The sequence below is a fragment of the Camelina sativa genome, chromosome 16 (genome assembly GCF_030686135.1).
Source record: "Camelina sativa cultivar CO46 ecotype springtype chromosome 16, ASM3068613v1".
Lineage (NCBI taxonomy): Eukaryota > Viridiplantae > Streptophyta > Magnoliopsida > Brassicales > Brassicaceae > Camelina > Camelina sativa.
The window spans coordinates 31,009,979-31,029,683 of NC_141895.1; the positions used below are offsets into that span (position 1 = coordinate 31,009,979).

The window sequence follows — 19,705 nt, forward strand, 5'->3', positions numbered from 1 at the left end:
TGATTTTTTTTTCTTGTTACAAGAATCTATTGAGAATCAGTTGAAGATCATTGAACTAATTAAATTCTTGTAATATACATATATTAAATTAATTAATTCTAGTACTAAACTGATTCTCAATTAATTAATCTAATATATGCATGTATTATCTAAATTTAATATATGATATATGTACTATTTGATTTAAATTAATTAATTGCAATATTAAATTAATTAATTGAAATATTAAATTAATACTTCACTTGTACTATCTAAATCAAATATTAGAAACAGATTATATGATCTCTATTTTAGGAAATGAATACTATAAAAATACTGTAGACCAAACTTTATAGAAAGACTGCTAATTTAGGCTAAGAGGGAGGTGAATAGGGATCTACATCTATTCATTATTTTGTAACTTTTGTTCCACCATATCTGTATAGTATTTATTTCCTAAAATAGAGATAATAAATTATATTATATTTTAATGATCCAAGCAGTACAGGTGAAGTGAATAGTGATGATTCAATTACCCCAACCCGAATTTCAATTTTCATTTAGATGGAAATATATATATACAGTAGCTTTCAATTGGTAATTTGTGATATGCAAATAAATTTTTTCAATTGGTAATTTGTGATATGCAAATAAAATTTTGATAAAAGAATTTAAAATTCTTAATAGAAAATGTTAATAGATTATATTAACAAAAAGTCAGTATATATACATATATTAAATTAATTAATTATAGTACTAAACCAAATGAGATAACACAAGAAAATGTAGATACCACGGTTTATTCATAATCCCAAAAATATATATAGTTATAACTTTTAATTTAGATGGAGTACATATATCATTCATTGGAATTATGTTGTAAAGTATTTACAACCTACAACCAATATATCATCCCCAATATGAAACAAATAAGAACCACTAAAACATTATTTTCATGTTAAACATAGGGAGTATAGTGAAAAACGACATATATATGGAAATCAAACACTTGTTGTATAGAGTGAAAAAAACCATAAACAAATAAATCACTAACAGAAAATAACTTTCCATGACTTACATGACAAGCTTCAATCTTTACTCTATTCCAGATCTATATATGAAGATTTTTGAACAATTTCTCATGTCATGAATAAATATGAAAATAAAAATTTATATAGAGGAACACAATCATATGCGCTTTCGATTACCATTCAATTACATACCTGCACCAGATAATGTCAAAGAATTTGGAGAGGACTCAGATATTAGTTAGTATCCTTTTTATTCCGGGTGAATTCTGCTAGGCTAGAAGAGCAACCTTCTATATGGCCTCTGTACTAGTAGTAGAGTTGCTTGCTATCATCAACCTGATGAATGAATTTGATAGGGTTTTCCTAGAATCACATGGAAGCAAGTCAACTTGTATCAGGTGAGGCCAATCTAGGTACATAATAGTCACTCATCTGCATCTTCAAGGCACACACGATCTTATATAAGCTTCTCCCATACTTTCAAAATAAAAGAGATTACAACTGAATTACGTACCTCCACCAAATTATGTGTCAAAGGAAATCTTTGATGATCACATCTTGATTCATTACCAACGATTCATATTGTCGCTTTTAGATCTAGAAAAACGTTTGCTGATATTTTTTTATATTTTTTTTGACATCACAATCACCACATTTTATTAAGCTGGTCCAATTAGGCTAGCCTCGTGAGCTATCCATCTCGGAACCTGGGAGCTTACATGGGAGAAAAGAGCACCCCGAGCTCTGGCCGCTTTTGCAAGTCGGTCTGCTCGGACATTATTTAAACGAGGAATAAAACCAAGAGAAAAAGATAAAAATCTATCACGAAGAGTTGTGAAAACATCCAATTCGACTGGGATTTTTTTATATATGTTAAGTATAAATAGAAGCGCCAGATCCTTTGGATTGTTGTAAAATATAAAATTAGGATGTGACGCGTCGATTCGTCTGAATTGTTGTGAGGTATAAAATTAGGATGTGATATTTTTTTATTTACTAAAATTATTTTTTACTTTAGTTGTCTTAAATCCGCTATTTAGATCATGATTAAATATATCTCACAAATTGTATGCCATTGGTGCATATATTATTTCTTAATATTTTCACTTACTTTATCAGATCCCTTTCACTACTAAACGCGTTTAAATGAAATTGTAAATCATCAGTAAAAATGTTCTAGTTTGTTGTATATTCTTATAATCTTATACAAGATTTGTATCATTTGATTTGATGATGCCTCTAAAAATGCTGCTAGTTTGTTGCTTCAACATCCTTTGAATGAAAGCATGTTCATAATACATTTTAATTAAATAAATAAATAATTTTTCAAAAATAATTTTAATAACTTCGAGGCTTATAAAACCAAAGAATTTGTTTTACATGAGATGAAAGTTATCTATATTATTTGTTCTATTGAAATAAAGTGATAAAAGGAATAAGTTTCATGCTTTACGTACTGATCACATAAGTTTTTAACATAATCACATGCCATGTATACTCTATTTTGTATTTCGCTTATTGAAAAAGTAATTGTCTGCAGACTGCAGTGTTCCACTTTTTACCACTAAATCAAGTCGAACATTTTTATGGAACAATCCTCCTTGTTTAATTCCTAGCAATTGAAAACGCTTATATCCACAATATAACCATTATATATATATATATATATATATATATATACGTAACCTATATAATATGGTATAGGAATAAATTACATTAGAAAAACATGAAAGTCATATATATCGAACATTTTTTTTATGGGTTGAAAGTTTTTCTTGAAAGACTCGTTTGGTGTTACACACAAACTTTTTAAGAAACACAAACCGCTTACAAAATTAAATTTTGATTATTTGTTGACAACAAAAAGAAGATTATTTATGGCGCTCCAAGTTGTGCCTATTGAGTCTTGTGTCTTGAGACTAGTTTGCATTAGTCAGCCAGTGTCTTCTTGGCGTTGGTCCAGATCAACCCTCTCGTAATCAGAACAAAACGGGAAACAAACGTAATAAGCAAATTCCGTGTTTGTATGAACAATATTCAATCTCTTTGTGTTTATGGTGTAGAAGCAAACACGATCCCAGCCCCAAAGCGTTACGACGTCGTTGCTCGGAGTCCAGAGAATGTTATCGCTCACCCCAATGCTTTTAATATCTCTCACTTTTATCCACGACTTTCCAATACTGCTCTTTAAAACCCATAACCCGCGAACATCTTCTTGATCTTTGCCTGTCCACTCACGAATAACACCTAGCTTCCCTACGTATATGACCAGTTTTGGGAAAACACCAAAGTTGGGAGTATGCAAGAAAGACCAAGCCTCGGTCTTGAGACAGAACCGGATCACATTGTCGTTCCGCGATCTCCAATGCAAGAATCCAGAAGCTTGTACCGGGTTTGAAAGAATTAAACCGTCTGTTCTTGGTAGACGCAAGTTTTTTAATCTCTTCCACGCAAACGAACCGGAATCGAAAACTTCGCACGCTAAAGTTCTTAGATTCCGATCCATACCGGACGTCTTCGAAAGCCTAATTATTTTATACCGGAAAGGGTCCAACCCGATTACAGCTATCCCCAATGACCTATCACAACTCCGCCCATTTGGGTTAGGTATGATCTGATACTGTTTTGTGGTTGGTTTGCAGACTATGTACTCCGGTACTACTCCTCTGTCATTAACACAGAGCAATATCCCATGACTTGCATCACAAGCTTTGATCTTGACGTTGTTTCCCGGTGGCAGGAAATCGATGGAGACTCCGTCGTTGTTTTGTAAATTACTCCTCTCATGGATAAAACTGGTTCGAATTTTGTATCCTTGTTCATAGTATCGTGATTGTAGGAAGCATCCGGAAACAGAATTGGTTCTGTGGAGATTGAGATCGAGAAACCATGACTCGTAGCTTCTCTTGTTGCATTCTTTATTTAGGAGCCTGAATTTTCCCAAATCTGAAGCCGGAAGATAAGAAAGAACCTCTTGGGTCATGTCTTGATTCATCACCGGAGAACTCATGATCCTGTCCAACAAAAAAAAAAAGAAAAAAGCTGACCACTATCGATCACTCAATGAGAAATATAAAAATCAGGATCGGTAGAGAAGAGCGTTATATAGTGTTTAATTTATCCTTTTCTGTTTAAGGAAAGTACCAATATTGCCTTTTTCTTCTCTAGTCCCAAAACAAACAACTTAACCAAAGATCAACAAATCATTCACTATAGTAACCTTGAGCCCAAAGTTTCTCTTTTGACTTTTAACCAAATTTACTAGTGATGTTAATATGGGCATACCCACCCCATTTAAACCCAGCTCATATAAAACCCAGCCCATTTGACATTAAACCCATATAAACTCATTTAAGTTTAAACCCCATTTAGTTATGCCCATTTAGATATGTCTTAACTCATAAACCCATTTAAACCCATATAAGCTCATATAAACTCAATATTATTTTACTTTTACTGTAAAAATACTGATGATTAAAGACAAGATGCAGATGTAAAAATCATATTAAACCGCAATAAAGTTTATAAGGAAAGACAAAGCATATGATGATGAAAGAAGCATTATTACTGACTAGCACCGAGCCACTTAGTGAAGTTATCAAACTCGGTGTAGTCATTGTGTGAGATCAGGTACCAAGCCTTGCCTGCTGCTTTGATAGCTTGTGCCTCCTCCTAGGGGTAACAAAAAAACAATAATAGGTTAACTTTGAATTTCAAAATCACAACAATTATAAGATCCGTTTGGGTTCAACAAAAGTTCAGAAGACTAAAACTATTCTTGTAAACACATGAATCAGTAGTATCAAGACAAATAATTTCAATGCACATGAGTATCTCGGCAAACCAATCTTAATCAATAAAAAGAAACTAAGCAGCAGAATTTGAGGCAAACACTTACATTTGAGGGATCATACCTTTCATTGTTTCATGATACACTTGAGTCTCCTGTTCTTGAACTCTCCACCCTTGAACCATTGTCATAACCATTGTCATCACTATCCTCTATGGTACCTTCAAATTCTGCAAAACCTCTCAGCCAGTTGCGAGTGCAAAGTAATGCCTGAACATTTTTAGGAAGCAACCTATTTCTGTATGGTGTCAACACTCTAGATCCAATACTAAATGCTGATTCTGATGAAACCGTAGTTATAGGAATACTGAGAATATCAAGAGCCATAGAAGCTACATCCCCAAGACGTTTTTGGTTGTCTTTCCAGTACTTAAGAACATCTAAATTTGGAAAAGATTTCCACTCTAATCTCGGCTCCTCCAAATAAATGGCTAAATGTGTCTTTGTGGTGTTAACACCAGTTTCAATGCTTCTCTCCAACTCAAACAGATCCTACATTACAAAGATTCACATCAGACAAGCATTATCATCACATCATGACAATGGAATTTTAATGTATAAGAACTAAGAAGATACTTACATTATCGAAATCATCTTCAAGTGGAGATTCACTAAGTATGTCATGTGGATTTGTTATCCCTGAAATACCTGAAGAAGTCGTATGATAAGCTTTATAAATCATTTCCAGATTCTTCTTAAGTTCTTCAATCTTCAGCTTATAAGTAAAGGGGTCTACTTTCTGATAAGCTACTTCAAGCATTTGTAGTTTTAGTCTTGGATCCAAAACTGCTCCAATAGCCAAAATAAGGTTGTAACTCTCCCAATACTTATCAAATTTTTTCTTCATTTCCAAAGCCATTTTCTTCACGTCATCATCATCACAAGTCGCATACTTGTCCAACAATAACTCAATCCGCCAAACTTGAGTGAAGTATACATTTGAAGTCGGATACTTAGACCCTGAAAAGTGTGTAGTAATGACACTAAACGGCTTTAGCAAATCACATATCTTTTCCCCACGCTCCCATTCCTCCTCTGAAGGTAAAGTCTTATAATTGGTGTCATAAGCCTTCAAACTACCAAATGCTTTTTTAAATTTCAATGCTCTTGCAAGCATTTCATAGGTTGAGTTCCATCTAGTAGTTACATCAAGGGATAGACCTGCCCCACTCCTAATCTTCACTCTCTCTACACAAGCTGCAAACGCCTCCTTCCTATGTGGAGATGCTTTCACATATATTACACTTTCACGGATGTTGTGTAAAACATCCTTAGCTAAGTCTAAACCTCTCTTCACAACGAGGTTCAGAATATGAGCACAACATCGTATGTGCATAAACTTTCCATCACATACCAAATTACTACCACTAATCATCTGAAGCTGACCCTTAAGAATTTTCTGCATATTGTTATTGTTAGTAGCATTATCTAGTGTAATGGTGAAAACCTTCTTCTCTAAACCCCATTCTTTCAAACAATCAAGAATCTTAGCAGCAATATGCTCACCAGTGTGAGGAGACTTCAACTCACAAAAATCTAGAATTTTATTGTGCAAGTTCCAGCTATCATCGATGAAATGGGCAGTTACACAAATATAACTCATCATAGAAGTCTTGGCTGACCATAAATCTGCAGTAAAACAAACCCTACTACTATGCTTTGCAAAAACCTCTTTTAGCTTTTTTTTTTCAATCTCATATCTCACAAAAACATCACCAGCAGCTGTTTGCCTACATATGGGCTGATAATCAAGATTCAAGTATTTGTCTCTAGCCCTTACTTTCTCATATTCGACATATCTAAAAGGCAAATCATGGTAGATAATTATTTCACTAACCATCTCTCTATCTACTTTATGATCATATACAGGTCGATCTATCTTCTTAGGCTTGTGAGGACAGATATCCAAATGACGTTGCAAGTGCTTTGTTCCATAATTTCCATTGGAAGTGCTACTACCAATCACCAGCTTTGTACTACAATGTATACATTTAGCCCTTTTTTTTCTATCCTCTTCTAACCCTACTGAAACAAAATCATCCCAAACAGTAGAAGTTTTGCGTCTTTTACGTCGTGTACCTTGAGTTTGAGTTGGCTGAATTTGTGTTTGACTTTGTTCTGGTGCTTGCACTTCTGCATCTTCCTCGTTCATGTCTATTAACTCATTTTGGGCGTTGAGAAGGGCCATTTTTTGTAGAGACTCAATATCCATTCTGAATTATAGAAAAGCTACCATCACAAAGAACGGAAGTAATTCATAAATAGAAAAGCTACCATCACAAAGAAGAGTGTGGGTTTTGTACCTTGATTTCTTTTAGACAATAAGAGTTCAACAGCACTCCTCTTTGAACATCAACGTTAGGCCACAGAGGGGTCCTTGACCTGTAACAGAGATTACAAGATTCAAAAAAACAAAGAAAAATCAGATGAACAATTGGTCAATACATCAAACAAATTGAGACCCACTATTTCTTAAGACAAAAGGATACAAACCCACAAATACAAACACAAAAGTACACAAGTCCACAAACCCAAGCACAAAGGGACACAAACCCACAAATGCAAACCATTCACAAACACAAATCCACAAATCCAATTTGAATTAATACACTTATATAGTTATATTCACCTTCGTCGAGGCTCAGAGAAGACGATACTGAATTGAAACAGATATAAATTGCGAATCGATGAAGAAGAAGATAAGAAGATAAGTTTCAGATTTTCTCAGGTTTCGTCGAAAAAGACGACATATTCACAAAAATCATTTTTCCAGCAAAAAAAAATATATAAACGGGTACCCATTAATTAATGGGTAAACCTATTTATCAAATATGTTTAATTGGGCTACCCAATTAAAATCATTTAAGATTTTTAAATAAATGAGATTAAATGGGCAGAAATTTGTATAACAGACCCGTTTATTTAAATGGGTTTCAAACCCATATTAACATCACTAAAATTTACATTACTTTAATTGCTAGATAACATTTTTTTTTGTTAACCAATCTTTGGAATTTTTTTTTCTAATATATTAACTACTCCTCAAAATATTATACTCCTTCCAATTTCAAATAGTTATTGCTCTAGGCTTAATTTTTTTGTTTTAATTTAATTGTCATTTTTATTTTTCATTGTCATTTTTGGTAAAACTTCTTTTATTTGCCCCTTATTAAATGAATAAAATGTTAAAAAATCATTAGAGGTTAAATATTATATTTGTTTTAAAAAATATTTTGTTTGAGACATTATTTACTTTCAATATTACAATTGTTTTGTGTTGACAAAAAAAAATTGTTTTGTAAATCTACATATATCTTTTTAAATACTAATTGTTTTAGAATATTAAAGTATTTTATTTCTATTATCATTCTATATTGTTTGTTTGTTGTATATGCATCATTATTTTGTGGAATATTTTAAAGTAGTAATTATTCTATTCAAATTGTGAGTAGTAAAATTTAGTAATTTATTAACCACATAAATTTAGTTTTACCAAATGAGTAAATTCAAATCACAACATATGCAGAAAAAAATCTACATATTTCTTTATCATATATATTATATGATAATTTAAAACAATTTGTAAATGAAATTAAAGAAATATGATAGGAGAATCATAGTTTTAAATCTTAATAAAATCTTTCAAATATAGTTATTAAAATAATAATTTGGATTCTTAGATACAAAATCTTACTTTCAAAAGTTCTGATTGGTTTACAAATTTTTTAAGTTAATTAATATTTTTCGTCCATAATTAATTGGAAAGAGAAATTTTGAGGGGGTTATTGGTTCTATAATTTTAATGGATTTGGAAATCCAAACAAAAATCATTTGTTATTCAATCATTGATTTTAAAATACTTAACAAAATTATGTGTTATTGGTTCTATGATTTACAAATACTTGTTAAAATCCTATGTTATTCATTTAATGATTTGTATTTGGATTTCAAAATCCGCATTATGTTTTAAATGAATTTGAATGGATTTGATAGTGTAAAATAGAATAATTCAAATCCAAGGATAAAACATGTTATTTCAAAATCCATGTATTTTGATTTTTAGAATTTACGAGGAGGTTATTGGTTCTATGATTTTAATGGATTTGGAAATCCAAACAAAAATCATATGTTATTCAATCATTGATTTTAAAATACTTATCAAAATTAGGTGTTGTTGGTTATATGATTCACAAATACTTGTTAAAATCCCATGTTATTCATTTAATGATTTGTTTTTGGATTTCAAAATCCACAATATGTTTTAAATGGATTTGAATGTGTAAAATAGAAGGGTTCAAATTCAAGGATAAAACATGTTATTTCAAAATCCATATGTTTTGATTTCTAGAATTTACAATTCCATATGGATTTAGAAATCACCTCTCCAATAACAGCCCCTACAATTCCATTTGGATTTAGAAATCATCTCTCCAATAACAGCCCCTTTGTTTTTGGAATTTATTAATTGCTTAAACGATTTTATTAGTCTAAGGGGGTGTTATTGGTTTAAGATTTATGAAAAGTTCAACAAAATCATTAAAAGTGAATAAGTGAAAGATTGTTAAAGATTACTAGAGAGTTTTGTTAATTAGTTTCCTAAAATATTGTAAAGTCCTCCAAACAATCTCTGTATTTTTATGATACTTTCCATGACTTTATTTTGTAAAGAAAATGTCTAAGTTTAGGATTTAGAAAGAATTTTAATGACTTTAAAAAGTTAGGTAAATATGTTGTTATTCAATCAAGACTTTTTAAAACTCTTTAAAAATTTGGTGTTATTGGTTGTGGATTTATAAAAAGTTATCTAAAATCTTGATAAATCTAGTGTTATTGGATTAAGAGTTATATAAAGTCATTAAAAGTTTTATGTTATTCAAGTAAAACAAAAGAATCTTGGATTGTTAATGAATTCAAATTTTATGTTATTGGTTTAGGATTTTATATCATTTCCTTCATAACAAAAGTCATGAAAACTCTTTCATCAAATAGAAAGATTTTACAAGATTAGAAAAAACAAATCACCAAGATTTTAAAAAACTTCCTAAACAATCTCTTAGAATCCTTCATTTTTAACTTTCAATTTTCTATGATTCTAAAAATCAGCAAGAACATAAAGTCATTAAAATTCTTTCTAAATCCTAAACCAATACATCCCCCTTAAAATCATGAACTAATAACATAATAATTGAACCCATTAACAATCTTAGATTCTTTTGTTTTAATTGAATATCACAAAACTTTTAATGACTTTATAAAAGTCTGAATCTAATAAACCAGATTTGTTAAGATTTTAAATGACTTTTCACAAATCACAAACTAATAACACTAAATTTTAACAAAGTTTAACAAAATCTTGATTTAATAACAACAGATTCTACATAACATTTAAAATCATTAAAACTCTATTCAAATCTTAAACCAATAATCTCCACTAATATTAAAATTATATTTTTACCCTTACTAAAAAATTAAACATTTGTCTTAATACCAATAGCATAGTAATGTAGTTTTTTACATTTTATGAGGTTATTTTTATATATCTACTTCCCAATTAATATAGTAGGATATTTTTATATTTTTTTTAGTAGTTAGTATAATAGTATCCTTTAAATTTAGATGTAATTTATTCAAAAAAAAAAAAATTAAAACATGTAGGTATACTTTTTTTTTTTTTTTTTGGTCGGATAAGGGAGACAATTATCTAGGTATACTTTCTTGTATATGTTAAATGTTTCATCAAGTTTCATGTAAATAAAAATTAAAGCTTTCGATCTTGTCTTCTCAAAAGAGAAGTCTCTTGCTCTATTTCTTTTTCTTCTTCCTCTCAATATTCTAACAGGATCATGATGAACATAATCTCCTTGGCTGATGTACCACTGTGCTTTGTAAAATTCTCATCTTTGAATAAAGCGTTCCATAGTTTGCAAGTGGAAAAATGTTAAATGTTTCATTCCATTAAAAACGTATTATTTATTTAATATTTTTTGCTTTATGAAGAAAAACCATCAACTATAAATAACTGAAGACATTTGTTGGCCATACTAGTAACACGTATCTCTCTAATTCTGCTGGCGAAACGAAGATTGCGATTCCAAAGGATATTATTGAACATGAATTCCAATGCTATTCTAAGAATTAATGGAACAGTTGCATGACCAGAAGTTATGATCATCCACGGCTCTAAGTGAGCTGTGAGATATGTGCAGTGCAAAAACAATGTGAGAGACGGAACATGTTCTTTTATCTTCACAGTTTCTATCTTCAACCTGAACAAAGAGCATAAAAAAGATAAATATTAATGACTTCTATACGAACTAGTGATTTCAAATTCAATAGTCATAACTTGTTTTGTTTTGTCTTGTCATATATATATCTGCCAACGTAACTGCCTTAAACCTGTACATATATGGAATGTATACAAATGAAGATTTATCTTTAACTTTGATTCTTACAATTTTTTTTTTTCCAAATTAAAATAGTCAAATTTTCTCACAAACAAACATTATCTGCCTCACTGTTTACTCTTTTCTCTCTTTTTTTAGTTAAACATTCAAAATTCTGGTTGGAAGGTCAAAGATTCAAATGCATGAAAAGACTTCAAATACAGACTAATCAACTTTTTTATTAATTAGTTTTTTTTTTATTCTTGATAAGACTTGGGAAAGAAAATAGTCAAATGGATAAAAGTTGAATCACGTAAAATTAAACCACAAACGACGACGTTTAGAAGCGAAAAGTATAAATCGAAACACACCGTTTTTGAGAAATTAATCAAAGGGAGTCTCTCTAATTACATCACATTATTAGTTAATAAATAATTACGACGAAACTCGCGGGAACACTTCATAAAATGGCCCCCCGGCTCCCACATAACGCGGACAAGAATAAGAAAAAAAACTGACGAAAAAACGTAACACTTTTTGAAGTTTGAACAACGAAAAAAAAATATTATTCAACTTTTCTCTCTGCAAAATCGTTACAGAGAGACAACAGCCAGAAAAAAAAAAAACCTTTGGGCAAAAATTAAGAAGCAAACCCAAAAGAGAAGAAGAGAAAAACAAAGTTTTCATTTTTTTTTTTTTTTTTCTGATTCCAAGTTGTTCTTCTACAGGTAAAGATCGAGTTAAAAGTTTCAACCTTTTTTAGCGGTTGATTTCTTAATTTTTCCCCACGAATTGAACCCTAATTTTGAGATTTGGTGGTCAGGGTTGGAGAAGATTGTTGATGTTTTGTTTTGATTCCATTACTCAACCATATGTTTTCACATATTCAACGACAACAATTCATCGATCCTTGAGAACCAAAACAAAGGATCTTCATTTCAGGTTTTTTTTTTTTTTTTTTCCTCCTCCATGGGATCATATCTGTAATAAATGGAATTGGAAATGGTTTTCTCAAAAGCTTAGATTTTTGTTTTTGTTTTACCAGATCAAACTTTTTTTTAAGAGAAGATTTGAAAACTTTGACAAGCCCCCCTGTGATGTGATGGAGCAATTCAGGCAAATCGGAGAGGTTCTAGGAAGCTTAAACGCGCTTATGGTATTACAAGACGATATCTTAATCAACCAGAGACAATGCTGCTTGTTGTTAGACATTTTCAGTTTGGGTTTCAACACCGTTGCTGAAGAGATCAGACACAACTTGAAGCTTGAAGAGAAACATACTAAATGGAGAGCCCTTGAACCGCCTTTGAGAGAGCTCTATCGAGTCTTTAAAGAAGGCGAAATGTATGTTCGCAACTGTATGTCCAATAAAGATTGGTGGGGCAAAGTTATCAACTTTCATCAGAACAAAGATTGTCTTGAGTTTCATATACACAACTTGCTATCTTACTTTCCGGCTGTGATCGAAGCTATCGAGATTGCTGGTGAGATCTCGGGTCTTGACCCTGCTGAGATGGAGAGGAGGAGAGTTGTGTTTCTAAGAAAGTATGATAAAGAGTGGAATGATCCAAAGCTTTTCCAGTGGAGGTTTGGGAAACAGTATTTGGTTCCGAGGGATCTTTGCAGCCGTTTTGAGCATTCTTGGAGAGAAGATAGGTGGAATCTGGTGGAAGCATTGCAAGAGAAGAGGAAGTCGGAAAGCCATGAGATTGGCAAGACTGAGAGGCGTTTAGCTGATTTTTTGTTGAAGAAGCTAACCGGGTTGGAACAGTTTAACGGTAAGCTTTTCCCGAGTTCCATACTCGTTGGTTCTAAGGATTACCAAGTGAGGCGGAGATTAGGTGGTCAGTATAAGGAGATTCAATGGTTAGGGGACAGTTTCGTATTGAGACATTTTTTCGGGGATCTTGAGCCGTTAAATGCAGAGATCTCTTCTCTGTTATCGCTTTGTCACTCGAATATACTTCAGTACCTTTGTGGATTCTATGACGAAGAAAGGAAAGAATGTTCTTTGGTTATGGAGTTAATGCACAAAGATTTGAAAAGCTACATGAAGGAGAATTGTGGACCTAGAAGAAGATATCTCTTCTCTGTTCCTGTTGTGATCGATATAATGCTTCAAATCGCGAGAGGGATGGAGTATCTTCATTCAAATGAGATCTTCCATGGAGATTTGAATCCCATGAACATTCTTTTGAAAGAGAGAAGTCACACTGAAGGCTATTTCCATGCCAAGATATCAGGTTTCGGTTTGACATCAGTTAAGAATCAGTCTTTCTCTCGGGCTTCTTCTAGACCAACCACACCTGATCCTATAATCTGGTATGCACCGGAGGTTCTCTCAGAGATGGAACAAGATCTCAAAGGTACAGCTCCGAGATCGAAGTTTACACATAAAGCTGATGTCTATAGCTTTGCAATGGTGTGTTTCGAGCTTATAACCGGTAAAGTTCCATTTGAAGATAGTCATCTTCAAGGGGATCATATGGCTAAGAACATAAGAACGGGAGAGAGACCTCTCTTCCCTTTCCCTTCGCCAAAGTACCTCGTCAGTCTGATTAAACGTTGCTGGCACTCACAACCGAATCAACGTCCAACTTTCTCTTCGATTTGCAGGATCCTCCGGTACATCAAGAAGTTCCTAGTTGTGAATCCGGATCATGGTCACCTCCAAATCCAAAATCCACTTGTTGATTGCTGGGACTTGGAAGCAAGATTCTTGAAAAAGTTCTCAATGGAGTCAGGTTCACACGCGGGTTCCGTGACACAAATACCGTTCCAGCTTTACTCATACAGGGTTACAGAGAAAGAGAAGATGAGTCCAAACTTCAACAAAGAAGAGAATTCAGAAACAGGTGAATCTGTTTCAGAAAGTGTTTCAGTGGTTGAAGATCCACCAACAATGCCAACGTATGCAAAGTCATTGTGCTTAGATGCAATATCTGAATACTCAGATACAAGATCAGTTTACTCTGAAGCTCCAATCAAAAAGACCTCAGCTTTAAAGAAAAGCAGTGACGCCGTAAAACTCAGAAGAAACTCAATCTCAGGTCAGATAAAAATTGTATTTCATTGTAAAGCTCTCTGATGAATGAGATCAAACCAAATAGATTAACTAAATCTTTCGATCGCAGGTTTACGATCTTCAGGATCATCTCCTATAAAACCAAGATCAGCAACAAAAGCATCATCACCGCTAAGTCCATTTGGAAGAAGCAGCAGCAAAGCAAGGAAGGATACTAGATTGCCTTTGAGTCCAATGAGTCCTTTGATCCATGGAAGACGTAGACAACTCACTGGTCCTGCTTCTGACTCTGAGCTAACATAGCTTTTCAAACACACACATCTTGTTTTTTTTGCAAGAATCTTAAAACTGAGACAATGTTTCACACAGTGTTAGTTCCATAACATCACCCTTTTTTGTGTAACCTCTTAAATACCATTTTTTTTTTTTTTTTTTTTTTTTGTATTTGTAAATTTTGCTTTCTTTAGATACTTCTCTGTAGCTTCTGTAAAGTCTACACTTTTTTATCTGAAAAAAACAAGAGCTTTATTTTACCCTTAAACTCGTATTCCTGTGTTTGAGGTTTTGCTCGATTAAAGATTGGATTTTGCGTTCGTGATTGCACCTCTAATGGCTTCGCATACGCAATTAGGTTTGATTATCTTCGAGTTCTCGAGGAAATCTCAAACGAAATTGAGTACCCAGAAACTGCATAGCTTTGTTACTAAGTCCAAACTCGCTCGTGACCCGTTTTTCGCGACGCAGCTTGTACGATTCTATGCGTTAAACGATGATCTTGTTTCTGCCCGCAAACTGTTCGACGTATTTCCTGAGAGAAGCGTTTTCCTCTGGAACTCTGTTATTCGAGCTTTTGCTAAAGCTCATCAATTTAGTACTGCTTTTTCACTTTTTTCTCAGATGCTGAGTTCTGCTACGAGACCAGATAACTTCACCTATGCGTGCTTAGCTCGTGGCTGTTCAGAGAGTTTCGATACCGAGGGACTGAGGTGTATTCATGGGATTGCAATCGTATCTGGTCTTGGATTTGATCAAATTTGTGGCAGTGCAATTGTTAAAGCTTATTCAAAAGCTGGCCTTACTTTTGAAGCAAGTAAGTTGTTCCTTTCGATACCAGATCCTGATGTTGCTTTATGGAATGCTATGATTTCTGGATATGGATGCTCTGGATTTTGGGATAAAGGAGTCAATTTGTTTAACTTAATGCAACATCGAGGACATGTACCGAATTGTTATACAATGGTTGCCCTAACGACTTGTTTGATTGATCCTAGTTCGCTACTCATTGCTCGGTCTGTTCATGGATTTTGTTTGAAAATCAATCTAGATACTCATGCCTATGTTGGTTGTGCTTTAGTGAACTTGTACTCGAGATGCAGGTGCATAGCTTCCGCTTGTAGTGTGTATAATACCATCTCTGGGCCTGATTTAGTTGCGTGTTCTTCTTTGATAACTGGTTATTCGAGATGTGGGAATCACAAGGAGGCTTTGTATCTGTTTAATGAGATGAGAATGAGTGGTAAGAAGCCAGATTGTGTTCTTGTGGCGATTGTATTAGGGTCTTGTGCTGAGTTATCAGATTCAGTCTATGGAAAAGAAGTGCACGGCTATGTTATTCGACTAGGACTAGAATTTGATATCAAGGTTTGCTCTGCTCTTATAGATATGTACTCAAAATGTGGGGTTCTGGATTATGCGATGAATCTCTTTGCAGGGATTCCAGAGAAAAACATTGTTTCCTTCAATTCTGTTATTTTGGGTCTTGGCTTGCATGGATTTGCTTCCTCTGCCTTTGAAAAGTTCACCGAGATGCTTGAGATGGGCTTGAAACCTGATGAGGTCACTTTCGCTGCTCTGCTTTCTACTTGTTGCCATTCGGGACTCTTAAACGAAGGTCAAGAGATCTTCGAGAGAATGAAGAGTGAGTTTGGTGTTGAACCACAAACAGAGCATTATGTTTACGTGGTAAAGTTGATGGGAATGGCTGGAAAGCTAGAAGAAGCATTTGAGTTTGTAATGTCATTACGGAAACCAATTGATTCAGGAATTTTGGGAGCACTATTGTCATATTGCGAAGTTCATGAGAACACTCAGTTGGCTGAAGTTGTAGCAGAGAATATATTGGAGAATGGGGAAGAGAGAAGAAGTGTATACAAAGTGATGCTTTCTAATGTGTATGCAAGATACGGGAGATGGGATGACGTAGAAAGGCTTAGAGATGGAATAACAGAAAGCTCTGAAGGGAAATTGCCAGGGATTAGTTGGTTTTAACTCTGAAGAAAAACAGTTAATGGCTTGATAGGGTTCTTCTTGCTGATGATTAATAAGAAGAAGCGGAGAAGCTCTTTGTGGCGTTTGAGATAAGGTTAGCAGTTTCCCTTTGAATTACAATGCCTGGTTCGATTAGGTTAAGACCAGATAAGTGTATGACATAATTTTAGGATACTCCGGTCTGATCGGATCTATCTTAAAACATAAAGTTGTGGTTAGGGAGACAAAAAGCAAACCATCTCTTAAATTTTATATATTTATCCTTTTTCTTCTAATCACAACTTCTAAATATTACTCTTAACTTCTAATATTGCTCTATCTTTCTAATTTAAAAATCAGAATTAGATTGAAATAATTGTTTGGTTTCATCTTTCCCAGGAAGACAAAGAAACGACTAATTCGATCTCTCATTTTACCTGGTAATATTTTCAATCCTTTTTTTCATGTTTCCTGTCAATTTTTTTAAGAAGAATTGTGGTTTTCGCTGAGAAACTGCGGTAAATTTCGAAGAAACAATGTAAATCGTAGAATACAGTTTTCTGATTTGATGTCTAGAGAAAATAACTTTTGCAGAAAATTTTGGTCTCTGTATTTTGATTTGATCCACATATATATATCGTTGCGTGAGATCATTCAATAATTTGTGAAGCTTTCTTGGGGAAAAAGTAAATTAGAAAGTGGTACATTGCCATTTCACTGGATAAAACTTGATACATACGTTATTTCTCCCATCTATGTATGAATCAAAACAATTATTGACATGAATAATAATGGTAGAGGTTTGTTGTTGAACATGTATGATGATACTAAACATTTGTGATGGCTCGCTATTTTGTGTGTTTGCAGGAGGACGTTTTATTGATCTTAAGGTTCAAATGCAGAGACAAGAACGAGGATCGTAAGAATGGAGCGAGCAAAAACAGGTAAGATTTGTTTGAATTGATACTCAACGTACGGATATTAAATCACCGTAACAACTATTTTCGTCTTTGAAAATTGTTTATGTAAGGTTTTGTTAGTTCTCTTGTTATCTCTGCAGAAGTGGAGAAGAAAGTTTCAAAACTTGTAAAGTTCATCCAAACCAAAAACAAGATTCCAAAGGATTCAAAGAGAGAGCTTCTAGGTATTGTTAACGACCTTCAAGAGCAGTGTCAGTCTCTCTATTCTGTTTTTGATGATTTTCAACAAGATTTAGACCCCAATAGCGGTGGTGGCAGAAGAAAAGGGAAATCGCGTATTGCTTCATCGAGTTCAGATTTGGAATATTACTCTTCAGAGGAAATAGAGAATGTTGTGGATGAAGGAATTGAAATTTCTGAGCTACAAAGCAAGCTTGAAACATTGAGGAATGATGCTGAAGAGAGAGAACGAGAACTGGCTTCACGTGTGAAGGAGCTAGAACGAGAGCTAGGTAACGCTAAAGCTGAATGTGATCAGAAAAGAGGTTTAGAAAAAGAGATTGCGATGAAAGCTAGTGAAAGTAAACAGTTAGGAGAGAAGAACAAAGGGCTTAGATCTCAGATCTCCGGTTTGGAATCGGTTTTGAGAGAGAAAGGAGATGAGATATCAACACTTGTGAACAAGTTTGGGAACAGTGAGTTAGGTTTAACATCGAGGATCGAAGAGTTGAAGAGCCAGTTGAGAAATTTGGAAGAAGAAATTGGTTTCCTTCGCGCAAGAAACGCGGAATTGGCTAAAAAGTATGAAGTTAAGAGAGTAGAGGATGAAGAGCGAGTTAAGGGACTGGTGGATCAGGTAAATGGTATGAAACGTGAGCTTGAATCATCCCGGAGGCAGAAAGATGGATCTGAAGCAAAGTTGGAGAAAAAAGTTGAAGAAGTTACAGAGACAGAGATGCAACTGAAGAGTCTGAAAGAAGAAACAGAGGAGGAGAGGAACAGACTGAATGAAGAGATTGAGTATCTTAAAGGAGAAAATGAGAAGCTGCATACAAGAATCGCAGAGCTGGATTCATTGAACATGGAGATAAAGACGAAGAATGCTGATAAGATTAGAAATGAGAGCAAGATATTGGACATTCAAAATTCTGATCAGAAGAAATTGGTCAAGGAACAAGATGATATTATTCGCAGGTAAACAACAACAGAAACGTTTTTGGTTTTCAAAATAATCAGAGTATTCATTCATTTCAGGCTTTAAGTCTTTTATGTTCTGACGCAGGCTATCGGAGAAACTCAAGGATCAACAGAGACTTGTCGAAGAACAAAAAGACACTATTGACAAGTTATCTGATGATCAGAAGCTGTCGAAACGCTGGTCATCTGGCTCGAGCCGGGATTCGAAGCTGAATCCAAATGCTTTAGAGAAGAAAATGGAAGAGTTAGCAGAAGATTTCCGGATGAAGATAGAAGATCATATTAGGATACTATACAGGAGGATCCACGTGGCCGAACAAATACACTTGGAGAGCAAACACGAGTATATAAAAACACGAGAAATGGCTCAAGAAAACAGAGAAAGCCTGATGTTTTTCGAAACCCATTTCAGCAACATGAAGGATTCTTTGGAAAAAGGGTACAGGAGATCGGAAATGGCGATGAAGAAGCTAGAAGAAGCAGAGGAACAGACGAAGAGAGTTGGGAGATTAGGGGAAGAGATCGAGTCAGCGAAGCAGTGGGTGAGTGAGAAGAAGAGCGAGGTAGAGAGTCTAACGGCAAAGCTAGAATACGGAGAAGCTGAAGAAAATCTGTTGAAGGAGAAGCTATCAAAGCTAGAGAAGAAGCTTGCGGAAGAAGGAACAGAGAAACTGAAACTAACAAAGGTTGTGAGCAAAATTGAAACGAAAATGAAAGAGCTAGAGTTGAAGGCGAAGGGGAGAGAAGTAGAAGTGTTGAGTTTAAGGGAAGAGAAGAGAGAAGCGATAAGACAACTGTGTATCGTTGTGGATTATCAAAGAGATCGATACGATCAACTCAAGAAGTCATCAATCTTAAAAGGTTGTTGTTGATCTTTTTACAACCTCAAACACTGTTTATTTGTTTGTTATTGTTATAATCACCAAACCCATCTTGCAGAATACTAGTATAAAAAAAAAATGTAAGATGGTGGATTCATTTCATCATGTTGTTGTAATTTGTAAAGTAACGAAAATGCTGCTCATGTGGATTAGTTTTTGTTTTGACCAGTAAAAATTTATTTAACAGTGTTT

The 19,705-nt window shown here is 33.9% G+C and overlaps 2 protein-coding genes and 2 pseudogenes across 4 annotated transcripts; 3 read left to right on the forward strand and 1 right to left on the reverse strand.

Moving 5' to 3' along the window:
* Window positions 1-2,929: 2,929 nt before the first annotated feature.
* Window positions 2,930-4,020, reverse strand: LOC104753098 (F-box protein At1g30790-like; annotated as a pseudogene).
* Window positions 4,021-11,736: 7,716 nt separating this feature from the next.
* LOC104753099 (uncharacterized) lies at window positions 11,737-14,809 on the forward strand. The gene is made up of 4 exons (XM_010475387.3): window positions 11,737-11,971; window positions 12,067-12,185; window positions 12,289-14,293; window positions 14,378-14,809. Exons 3-4 carry the CDS (start codon window positions 12,346-12,348, stop codon window positions 14,569-14,571), a joined length of 2,142 nt encoding a protein of 713 aa, XP_010473689.1. The 5' UTR covers window positions 11,737-11,971; window positions 12,067-12,185; window positions 12,289-12,345; the 3' UTR covers window positions 14,572-14,809.
* LOC104753100 (uncharacterized) lies at window positions 14,648-19,699 on the forward strand. 2 transcript variants are annotated; one of them, XM_010475388.3, is made up of 5 exons: window positions 14,648-16,630; window positions 16,915-16,955; window positions 17,383-17,459; window positions 17,576-18,629; window positions 18,718-19,699. In XM_010475388.3, the coding sequence occupies exons 3-5, from the start codon at window positions 17,441-17,443 to the stop codon at window positions 19,502-19,504; spliced, it is 1,860 nt and encodes a 619-aa protein (XP_010473690.1). In that variant the 5' UTR covers window positions 14,648-16,630; window positions 16,915-16,955; window positions 17,383-17,440; the 3' UTR covers window positions 19,505-19,699. The 2 variants fall into 2 exon arrangements, with proteins under 2 accessions (XP_010473690.1, XP_087346068.1); XM_087489942.1 differs by having other exon boundaries at window positions 14,710-16,630; window positions 17,556-18,629.
* On the forward strand, window positions 14,878-16,536 carry LOC104754176 (putative pentatricopeptide repeat-containing protein At1g64310 pseudogene; annotated as a pseudogene). Its single transcript, XR_015583559.1, has one exon. The product of XR_015583559.1 is annotated as a putative pentatricopeptide repeat-containing protein At1g64310 pseudogene (transcript).
* Window positions 19,700-19,705: the final 6 nt, after the last annotated feature.

Bases quoted from the DNA above. Each gene is read 5' to 3' on its own strand.
- LOC104753099 (XM_010475387.3), top strand. From the start codon at position 12,346: ATGGAGCAATTCAGGCAAATCGGAGAGGTTCTAGGAAGCTTAAACGCG. The intron at 14,294-14,377 runs GTCAGATAAAAA...TTTCGATCGCAG, and splicing joins CAGAAGAAACTCAATCTCAG to GTTTACGATCTTCAGGATCA.
- LOC104753100 (XM_010475388.3), top strand. The intron at 18,630-18,717 runs GTAAACAACAAC...GTTCTGACGCAG, and splicing joins CAAGATGATATTATTCGCAG to GCTATCGGAGAAACTCAAGG.